The sequence below is a fragment of the Cyanistes caeruleus genome, chromosome 29 (genome assembly GCF_971803275.1).
Source record: "Cyanistes caeruleus chromosome 29, bCyaCae1.hap1.1, whole genome shotgun sequence".
NCBI lineage: Eukaryota > Metazoa > Chordata > Aves > Passeriformes > Paridae > Cyanistes > Cyanistes caeruleus.
In genome coordinates, this window is record NC_141729.1 from 4590404 (window position 1) to 4599999 (window position 9596).

Below are 9596 nucleotides of genomic sequence, written 5' to 3' on the forward strand. Positions count from 1 at the left end.
CCCGATCCCATTCGCATCTCCCGGTCCCGGTCCCGGTCCCGGGGCTCCGCCCCTCAGCCATCGGCTCTCGTTGGCTGCTTGGCCCCGCCCCCCCCCGCGCTCCTATTGGACAGCACAAAGGGGGCGGGGTCTCGGCGCGGCGACCTTCAGGCGGGCAGGGGAAGCGTCACGTGACACTTGCCGGGGCTCGCAGCGCCCCCTAGCGGAGCGGGGGAACAGCCGAGTGTGAGACCCCCGGGACCCCGGGATGGGGGAACCCCTGGGAACGGGGGAACCCCTGGGAACGGGGCACTGTGGGACTGGGGGGGGTATCCCTTGGGTCGGGGGCATTCCCGGGATCGGGGCTGTGCGGGATAAATGTGGGAATCCCTGGGATCGGAGCGGTACGGGATCAGGATGGCATCCCCTGTGACCGAGGGGGTTCTGGGCATCGCGACCCTCGAGCACTGGGGTCGTGTCGGATCCCCCGGGGTCGGGGCCAGGTGGGATCGGGGGGAGGGTTCACCCCGAGCCGAGGGGAATCCTTCGGCCCCGGTTTCCTCCGGCGGGATCCCGAGCCCCGGTGCCGCAGGGGATGCGCGGGGCGCTGCGGCTGCTGCGGTTCCGGGGGCCCGCGGGGCCCCGGCTCGGGCTGGAGGAGGCGCCCGGGGGAGACCTGGTGGATCTGAGCGCGGCGGAGCCGGAGCTGCCCCGGTCCATGCGGGAATTCCTGGAGATCGGCCCCCGCGGGCTGGAGCTCGCCCAGAGGTGGGTGAGGCCGAGGGTGGCTCCCAAAGGTGAGCGATCCCCACCGGCGGCGGGTCCTCCAAACGGAGAGCGAACCCCAAAAGGGGGTATCCTCGTGGATCCCCACAGGAGTGGCCACCCGAATCTGCATGCTGCTTTGGATGACCCCAAAGTGGGTTACGCTCAACAGCTGGACCCCCCAAAAGACGGGCACTCCAAATCATAGGTGACCCCCAATGATGTGTGACCTCCAAGAGTGGCTGACCCCAACAACCGGGTCCCCTCAACTGGGGCACCCTCCAAAAGGGGAGTCCCTAAAATACAGCTGACCCTTCCGAATGACCCCCCCAAAAGAAATGTGTGTCCCAAAGGGGGGCTGATCCCAAGGGGGGATCTGTCCCCACAGAGCACTGGAGTCGGGACAGCACCGGGTGCCCCGGGCCACCGTGCAGCTGCTGGCACCCATAGCAGACCCCGAGAAGGTGATCTGTGTGGGGCTCAACTACCACGACCACTGTCAGGAGCAGGGCGTGAAGGTCCCCAAGGAGCCCCTCATCTTCAGCAAGTTCCCCAGCGCCATCACCGGGCCCTTCGATGACATCGTGCACCCCCAGGACACCAGCGTGGGTACCCCGGTAGCCACCCCACGGCCCCCCAGGGAAATGGCCCTCCCAGCCCCACTTCTGTCCCCACAGGAGCTGGACTGGGAGGTGGAGCTGGCTGCCGTCATTGGGAAGAGGGGGCGACACATCGAGGTACCCCCCCCGTCCTGATCCCCAGCTGACTTTGGGGGGTCGGTGGGAGTGTCCCCCTGCCAGCAGGTCCCCGCTGTCCCCAGGAGGCAGCGGCGCTGGAGCACGTGCTGGGTTTCACCGTGGCCAACGATGTGAGCGCCCGCGACTGGCAGATGCGGCGCAACGGGCGGCAGTGGCTGCTGGGCAAAACCTTCGACACCTTCTGTCCCCTGGGACCGGCCATTGTCACCAGGGAGGCGGTGCCAGGTGGGACAGGGATGGGATGGGCGGAGAATGGGGATAGGACAAGAACAGGACAGTGATGGGATGGGGACAGGAGACAGATGGGATGAGAACAGGGCAGGGACAGGACAGGGATGGGACGGCAACTCTTTCTCAGCTGCCACTGGTGCCACCACGTGTGTTTTTTTACCCAAGGTGGGGTCATGGTGGCGCTGTCCCCATGTCCCCCCATGTCACCTCCCACAGATGTCCATAACCTGTCGATCCGCTGCAGCGTCAACGGGCAGCGCATGCAGGACAGCAACACCCGCCACCTCATCTTTGGGGTGCCCACCCTCGTTGCCTGGGTGTCCCGGTAGGAATGGGGGGGCTGGGGACCCCTAAAGCCTGGGTGGCCATGGCTGACACTTCATGTGCTCCCAGGTTTGTGACACTGGTCCCTGGGGACATCCTGCTGACAGGGACCCCTGCGGGAGTGGGGGTCTTTCAGAAACCACCCGTTTTCCTGAAGGTGAGGGGAAACGGGGGCTCAGGTGGGGCTGGGGTGTGAGTGGGGACAGAGTGGAACCCCCTGGGGACAGATGCCACCATGTCCCCCTTTGCAGCGCGGTGATGAGGTGCAGTGCGAGATTGAGGAGCTGGGCACCATCTGCAACCGGGTGGTCTGATGGTGGAGAGACGCCCCAGACCCCACCTGCCCCCACAGGTCAATAAATCCACGAGCCACTGGGTCACTGTGCCCCGTTTATGGGTCTGGTGGGGGGGTGTCTACTGCTGGGTGAACTGGTGGATAAAGGCTCCCAGTTTCTCTCGGATGAAAGCAGACTGGAAAGGCTGGGAGAGCTGCAGGAGGCGTCCAGTGGGGGACTGCAGCTCCTCTAGTACCTGGGGGGGCACAGGGAGGTCAGGACGGGAGAGAGGGGGTAACAAAATGTTGGGGGGCTGGGGGAGCTGTGCTTACCCCCATGTCCTTGAAACTCTGCAGGGAGCTCAGGGCCAGGCTCCTGTCAGGATACCCTGTGGGGAGAGAGATCCCAGGGGAACCCCCAAATGCCACCTCTCAAGAACCCTTAGCCTGGTTTGGGGGTCACTGAAGCCTAAAAGCAAGACCCCTCCACCTTGACTCACCATCCTCATCCTCAGCCAGGAATTCCAGCAGTGCCTCCACGTAGTCTGCCTCTGCAATGGGGAGGGGTGTCAGATCCCACCTCCTGGGGGCTGCAGCTGTGCCTCAGTGCCCCCAGGGAGTCCCAAGGGATTCCCCACTTCAGGGGTGTCCTACCAGGCTGGGGCCAGGGGGGTCTCTCCAGGAATTCCACAGCCCGGCTGTAGGTCTGCAGGATGGGGCTCAGGAGGCGGCAGAGGAAGAGGAGGAAGCCAGGGAAGCCCTGAGGCTCGCTGAGCTGTGGGGGATACACGGCCAGATTTGGGGGAGATCACCTTCCCCCTAGCCTGGGGGGCAGCGGGGGGAGCCCCCAGTACCTTGTAGCACTGCTTGGGGACCCCGTGCTCGCTGTCACTGTCGCTGTCATCAGTGAAGGATCCCAAGGAACGTCCCCGCAAGAAGCCCTGGGGGGCCACGTCACAACCCCAGCGCTCACTCTCTGGCTATGGGGACAGCAGGGTGTCACCTCACCTCGAAGCCACCCTGTCCCTGTGCCCCAGGAGAGGTCTTGGGGTGTCACCCACCTCCTCCTCCTCCAGCAGCCCCCCAAGGATGAGCTTGTCCAGGATGTCCAGGCTGTGGCAGTCTGTGGGCTGGCAGGGCTGGGGACACAGGAAAGGGGTGACAGGCTACCCCTGGGTCCCCACCTGCAGACCCAGCAGTGTTGGGGATGACAGACCACCCCCATGTCCCCACCTGGAGCCCCAGCAGGGTCAGAGGCAGCAGCTGCAGCAGCTCCAGGATCTTGTGGAGCAGCTCATCCCGGCTCAGCACGATCCTGGTGAGGCTGGAGGGGGGGCCCAGGATTGGCAGCACCTCCAGCAGCAGGGCACGGATGGCACAGGCTGATGGGACAGGGGTGTCACCAGTCCTAGAGTCACCAAATACCCCAGCATCCCAAATCCCCAGTGTCCCCAACTCTCCTGACCTCTGCCATCCCCAATCCCCCGCTTCCCCAGTGTCAATAATCCCCTGCATCCCCAATTTCCCCAGTGCCACTTACCCTGGTGACACTGACTTCCTGAATATCACCAATCTCCCTGGCATCACCGATCCCTGGTGTCCCAAATCCCAATGTCATCAACCCCACGATATAAACAATACCCTGATGTTCTCCAAACTGCAGCCATCGCCCATTCCCGGTGTCACAGATTCCCCCAGTGCCTCTAAGCCCTGGTGTCACCAATTCCTGTGGCATCCCTGCTCCCCAGTGCCACCAGTGTCACCCCGTCCCCCCTCCCTGGCATCCCCACTCACCACCCACGGCCTCCCTGGCCAGGTGGTGCCGGACACCCCCTGCCAGCCGCCCCAGCTGTGCCCGGGCCAAGGCCTTGGGGGGCCCCAGAGCAGCCCTGGGGGTCCCTGGCAGGAGTGGGGCCAGCAGGGGCTGCAGCTGCCGCAGGCTGTGCCCCAGCAACGCCCGCAGCTGCCCCGAGAACCCCACGGCCCGGCCCCGCAGCAGGAGCTGCTCCAGCAGCTCCGAGAAATCCCACATCAGCCGGGGCAGCAGCACCACCTGGGGAAACAAAGGGGGATTCTGCTGGGGATGCTGTTCTGAGGGAAAGAGGGGGTGATTCCCACTGGGAATGCTGCTCTGAGGAGTGAGGCTCATTAGGACTAGACTCCCTGTTAAAAGAGGGAGATTACTCCTGGAATCCTGGAATGCTGCTCCCAGGGAAAGAAGCGTCATTCCCACTGGCCATGCTGCCTTATGGGAAGCGGGGAGTCCTGCTGGGAATGCTGTTCTGAGGGAAGGGAAAGATGGAAAACTTATCCCACCTCCTGGTGTCTGTGGAGCAGCAGCGCCGCAGTGATTCCCACAGCCGTGATGGCAGAGCAAGTGCTGGAATCTGCAGTGGGGGAGAAGGACTCGTTTTCCAGAGGGGATTAACCTCCACCCCATTCCCAAGCAGGGAATGCCATCCCAAGGGATGCAGGAAAGCCCCGGCCCCCCTCACCACTCAGTGCATGCAGCCCCAGTGCCGTCACCAAAGTCTCCTCTTCAGTCCCCAAGCTGGGACTCAAAGTCCCCACATTCCCGACATCCAGCGGGCTGAGGAGTCAGGATGAGAGGTGAGGAGAGAAGCCAGGAGCAGAGATCCAAGGGGAAACACTGCCTGGGGCTCGGCTCCTCACCGCCTGCCCAGGATGGTGGGAAGCAGCAGCTGCTCCGGATGATTCCCTGTGAGGACTGGCCCAACGAGGTTGTTGTCCACAAATTCCTGGGAATGAGGATGAAGGAGCCTGTGGGTGCTCACACCCTTTAGCATCATGAGCTCAATTGATCCCAGGATCCCCAGGATGATTCACTCGATCCCCCCAGACACCTCAAACCCCACCAACATCCCAGGAACAGTCTCCCAGTGCTGGGATGGATCCAGGGGGATCCGCAGCTGCCGTACCCGTAAGGAGAAGGGCTGAGAGAAATCCACCCGGGCACATCCAGGGTGCCGGCGCAGGGCCTGGAACGCTGCCCAGAGACACGTGCCGATCCCAAGGGGCTGAGGGGGCTGCCAGGAGATGACATTAAGAGTTTAATGGCAGATTTGGGGGGATGCCACTCCCCAGGGATGCTCCCAGAGATCTGGAGTGATGCCTCTCCCTAGGGATCCTCCCAGAGATTTAGGGGAACAGTGCTTCCTAGAGGTTTTGGGGAACACTGACTCCCAGGGACAGTGCCAGTGATTTGGGGGAGCACTGCTGAGCCCCCTGACCCCCTCTCACCAATTCATCCTGCTCCACTGTGCCGGGAGCCACATCATAGGCAATTCCCACCGGGACGATGAGGACGTCAGGCACAGCTCGGTCCCGCAGGGCCCGGAGCACGCGGAGCAGCCAGCACCGGGCAGGGTCCGCCAGCTGCAGGGAGCCTGGGGGCTCCTCCAGGAACAGGATGAGGGGCTGGCGGCTCCGCAGCAGCTCCTGGATGTACTGGGGAGAGACTGGGAGTACTGGGAGCTGCCAGCACCTCCCCAAACACTCCAGAGAGATTTTTCAGCCCAAACTGCACTTACCATATCCAGCACAGCCCCCGGGAGCTCTTCATCCCGGGCACTCCGTGTGTGTACCATTCCTGAAGGCAGGAAAATCCCTCCCAGGCGTTGGAGCAGGGATCTGGTGAGGGAAGGACACTGTGGGCAACTACTGCATCCGTCTGGATCCTCTGGGAATATCCCACAGCGCTGCCTTACCTGAGGCGAGGGCTTGTCCAGGCACCCACCATCACCCTGGGCAGCCCAATCCTCTGGGAGAGAAGCACGAAGGACAGGAGCAGCGCGTCCACCTGGGACCGGTGACTGCACAGGAACACCAGAGGCACCTCGGGCTGCAAGCGAAGGATCCTGGGGTGAATTCCCAGCGTTCCAGGGGCTGAGAGTGCCCAGCCAGGCTCCTGAGCTCCGTACCGTCCTGGCAGCTCGCTGCACCATCTCCAGCTGCCCCCGGTGCAGCTGCACGCTCAGGAACAGACGGGTCAGGAGCTTGGGGAGCAGCCAGTGGCACAGCCTGTGGGAAAAATGGGAATGAGGAACTCTCCCTGCCTCAGTTTTCCCAACCCATCCGTGCTCAAAATTCTCACTTTTATCACACGGGAAAGGTTGCATGTGATGAGACATCCTCCTTTCCACTGGCAACCATGGCTGCCATCAGGAATCCTGCATTCCCTCCATCTTCCTGTCCCACCTTGGGATCCCCAATACCTCCCCTTTAACGGTTCAGAAATACTCTTTATTCCCACTGGATCAGACAAGAAATGAAGCCCCAGATTCCCAGCTGTCAGTAGTGGGATGGGAAAGGGAAAAGGAAAGTTTTCTCTGCTTCTCTCCTTCCTGCAGGGTTTGGATTTTCCCACTCCAGCTCCTCAGAAGGAACTGGGGGAATGGCCCCAGGAGCTACAGAGGACCGCAAGGGCAGCCAGCCAAAGGATCTGTGTGCATTTCCCAAAGGACCCTAAAATATCCCCCAAAGTATTCCAGCGCATCGCTGCAAAGCATCCCAGAAAACCACCCAAGGGATCCATGTGCATCCCCCCAAAATCCCAGAATATCTCCAAAAGGATCTGTATCCACCCCCCAAGAGAATCCCAGAATATTTCTCCAAAAGATCCATGACCTCAGCAGCAGAGGGGAGAGCGGGGCCTGGATTTCCCCCAGGATCCGGGAAATCTCCTCCTTCCAGCGCCGCCGGGATCCCTCATCCCCTCCAGATCCAGGGTCCCGGCCAGAGGCAGCATCTTGCACCCTGGGGAGAGGATGGGAGGGGGGAGCACCCCAGGACCCACATGTTGGGACCCAGAGAGCCTCAGTGGATTCCAGGATCACACCAACCTGGGATCCAAACAGGATCCCCAGGGCTGGGGGCCGGCCCCTCCCAGGTGAGGGTGATCCTGGGATGGCCCCAGCAGCTCCCACCCACCTCCTGCTGCTGCAGATCCGCACCAGGAGCTCCCCGGGGGTCTCTGCTGGGATTTCCCATTCCCAGGCTGCGAGGAATCCACAGACCCTCCGGACCAGCCAGCCCCGGAACCTGGAGGGGACACATGGTGACATCCTGGCGGGGCGAGCTTTTCCACCAGGATCAGACCCCCCAGACTGCCTCTCTGCCAGATTCAGGACATTTCTCCCCATTTCACAGCCAGAAATGCTGAGGCACCAGGGATTTCTCCTTCGAGGAGGAAGTGTCTGTTTTCTATTTTCCCTGTGAGCCAGAGAAAAGAACAACCCTCCACCTCCATGTTCCTCCCACCAAAATTCCAATTTTTGCTCAATTAAAGGCATGACCCCAAATCCTCAATTCCAGGACTGGAGCACAGCCCAAGCCCTCAGAGATGCCACTTCCAACCTCCCAAAATTGATTAATGAGCTCAGTTTGCGATAACGAGGAACAGGAGAGGATGGAGAGGGATTCCCACAGGAACTCTGGTGAAATATGGGGGGGGAAGCGGTTTTCCAGGTGCTTTCTGCACAGAGCTCATCCATCCTCACCGCGTGTCTGTCTCTGTCACACGGCTGACATCGCGGAACCCGAGAGCAGCGAGATCCTTGGGATAGAATCCATCCTGCCAGGAAAAACGGGATCAATCCCTGCAAGTGCAGATCCTCGGCATCCCAGGATCCCAAACTCTCCTACCCAGCTCCTGGGGGTGCAGGTCTGGCAGCAGCGCCCCGAAACAGGGTGGTGGTATTTGCCCAGGAATGGGATGAAAACTTCCAGCTTTGGGCCCGAGTGGCTGATCCATGTTTGAATCTGAGGGGCAAAAGAAAAATGGGAAGGGGCATCTGGGAATGCCAAATGTGGGTGGATACATCTCAAAACAGGTTTGTGATGTGGGGGGTTTCAATAATGGCAAGGAATAAAGGAATTTTAGCTGGGACAAGCTGGTGGCACATTTTGGTAACTGGATCAACCTGGTTCTGGGGGATCAGCACCCCAGCAAGATTTGGCACAGGGTTTTCTGTCCCTCAGAGACACAGATCCAGTGGGATTAACCCAGATCGAGTGGGATCAGCTGGGAAATATGGGCCTGAGGGGGCTCAGTGGAATCTGGGGAGACCCCAGACCCCTCATCAGCCCTTTCCACCTCCAGAGTCAGGGGGTACCCTGGAACACTGGGATTCCAATTCCTTGGCCCCCAAATTGGGATTTCCCCCCCTCCCTTTTCTGAGGGGTGGGATGAACAAATTTTATTTCCTAAAAAAAAGAAGGTGAAAAAAAAGCAAATTAGGGTTAAAATAGAGCTGGGGGAGAGGAAAAGAAGGGTAAAATGAGGGGACCCTGGTATGATTTGGAGAGGATCCACAAGGGGCAGGCTGGTGGCACAGAGGGTCCCTGTGGTGTCACATACCCTGGGGGATGTCATGGCTGGGGGGACACCCCCAAACTGGGGAGAACTAGTGCTCAAGGGTCCTGGGAAAAATCCTGCAGACACAAAGAGGTGGAAAGGGGAATTTTGAGAGGCTTGGGACACACAGAACAGGAGTTGGGAAAGGGACCCCACGTGTGCTCCACACAGCCTGGGTGGGGGGATTAACACCCCACAGCTCCTGTGGAATTGGGGGGGACAGCAGAGCCCACACTGACACCTCACATTCCTCCTTGAGGGATGGAACACACCCCACACGGGCCCTTGAGAGCCTGACGGAGGGAACACACCCCACACGGGTTCCAGAGGGCCCGATGGAGGTAACACAGCCCACACGGGCCCTTGAGGGCCTGACGGAGGTAACACAGCCCACACGGGCCCGACAGGCCCGAGGTGTGGGGGCAGCACCCCCCTCACAGGCAGAACAGCCCCCATGGACCCTTTGGGTCACCCCCAGACCGGGCCCACGCCCCCTCCCCGGCCCTGCGGAGTTTCGGGGGTCGCAGCCCCCCGGCCCCGGCCCCGCTCACCACAGACACCGCGCTCCGGCCCGGCCCCGCTCCGCCCCCGGGCAGCCCGGCCGGAACCGGCCCCGCTGGAACCGCCCGGGACAGCCCCCACGGCCACCGGGGGATCCCTGGCACCCCCGGGGCCAGCAGCCCCACAGCCCCGTTCCCCGGCCCTGTCCCTTCCACACCGCCGAACCCGGGGGGCTGCGGCGGCCTGGAAACGCCAAAGAGGCCCTGATTCACCCGGGGAGGGCTGGCGGCCTTGCACCTGCGGGACCACACCTGGGAGCGGTACCCGGGACCTGCGATAAAGGATGGGATGGGAATGCCAGGGAAAAGGGGGAAAACAAGCAAAGACA

At 61.7% G+C, this 9596-nt stretch overlaps 2 protein-coding genes across 6 annotated transcripts; one reads left to right on the forward strand and one right to left on the reverse strand.

Annotated features, from left to right (window-relative positions):
* The first annotated feature begins 144 nt into the window (after nucleotides 1–144).
* Nucleotides 145–2434, forward strand: LOC111938780 (oxaloacetate tautomerase FAHD2B, mitochondrial-like). Of its 2 annotated transcripts, XM_086865293.1 has the most exons (8): nucleotides 145–225; nucleotides 572–747; nucleotides 1133–1349; nucleotides 1422–1481; nucleotides 1565–1727; nucleotides 1950–2058; nucleotides 2127–2214; nucleotides 2309–2434. In XM_086865293.1, exons 2-8 carry the CDS (start codon nucleotides 575–577, stop codon nucleotides 2369–2371), a joined length of 873 nt encoding a protein of 290 aa, XP_086721419.1. In that variant the 5' UTR covers nucleotides 145–225; nucleotides 572–574; the 3' UTR covers nucleotides 2372–2434. The 2 variants fall into 2 exon arrangements, with proteins under 2 accessions (XP_086721419.1, XP_023796468.2); XM_023940700.2 differs by lacking the exon at nucleotides 145–225 and having other exon boundaries at nucleotides 434–747.
* Nucleotides 2435–9540, reverse strand: LOC111938898 (glycerol-3-phosphate acyltransferase 2, mitochondrial). 4 transcript variants are annotated; one of them, XM_086865239.1, is made up of 22 exons: nucleotides 9520–9540; nucleotides 8711–8784; nucleotides 7996–8112; nucleotides 7851–7924; nucleotides 7282–7392; nucleotides 6979–7107; nucleotides 6273–6372; nucleotides 6060–6193; nucleotides 5883–5982; nucleotides 5593–5799; nucleotides 5271–5378; nucleotides 5005–5090; nucleotides 4827–4921; nucleotides 4648–4718; nucleotides 4126–4384; nucleotides 3565–3713; nucleotides 3393–3470; nucleotides 3186–3311; nucleotides 2986–3106; nucleotides 2832–2882; nucleotides 2665–2720; nucleotides 2435–2588 (listed from the first exon to the last, which is right to left on the reverse strand). In XM_086865239.1, the coding sequence occupies exons 2-22, from the start codon at nucleotides 8723–8725 to the stop codon at nucleotides 2472–2474; spliced, it is 2304 nt and encodes a 767-aa protein (XP_086721365.1). In that variant the 5' UTR covers nucleotides 8726–8784; nucleotides 9520–9540; the 3' UTR covers nucleotides 2435–2471. The 4 variants fall into 4 exon arrangements, with proteins under 4 accessions (XP_086721365.1, XP_086721367.1, XP_086721364.1 ...); XM_086865241.1 differs by lacking the exon at nucleotides 9520–9540 and adding an exon at nucleotides 9481–9514; XM_086865238.1 differs by lacking the exon at nucleotides 9520–9540 and adding an exon at nucleotides 9259–9360.
* Between the last annotated feature and the right edge of the window lie 56 nt (nucleotides 9541–9596).

What these genes read in the sequence shown, in the direction of transcription:
- LOC111938898 (XM_086865239.1), bottom strand. An exon ending in CTCTCCCCTCTGCTGCTGAG is followed by an intron (nt 6,373 to 6,978) that starts GTCATGGATCTT and finishes TTTTTCCCACAG; the next exon opens with GCTGTGCCACTGGCTGCTCC. An exon ending in CAGTGGAGCAGGATGAATTG is followed by an intron (nt 5,379 to 5,592) that starts GTGAGAGGGGGT and finishes ATCTCCTGGCAG; the next exon opens with CCCCCTCAGCCCCTTGGGAT.
- LOC111938780 (XM_086865293.1), top strand. Translation starts at nt 575, where the DNA reads ATGCGCGGGGCGCTGCGGCTGCTGCGGTTCCGGGGGCCCGCGGGGCCC. An exon ending in TGCACCCCCAGGACACCAGC is followed by an intron (nt 1,350 to 1,421) that starts GTGGGTACCCCG and finishes CTGTCCCCACAG; the next exon opens with GAGCTGGACTGGGAGGTGGA. An exon ending in AGAGGGGGCGACACATCGAG is followed by an intron (nt 1,482 to 1,564) that starts GTACCCCCCCCG and finishes CGCTGTCCCCAG; the next exon opens with GAGGCAGCGGCGCTGGAGCA.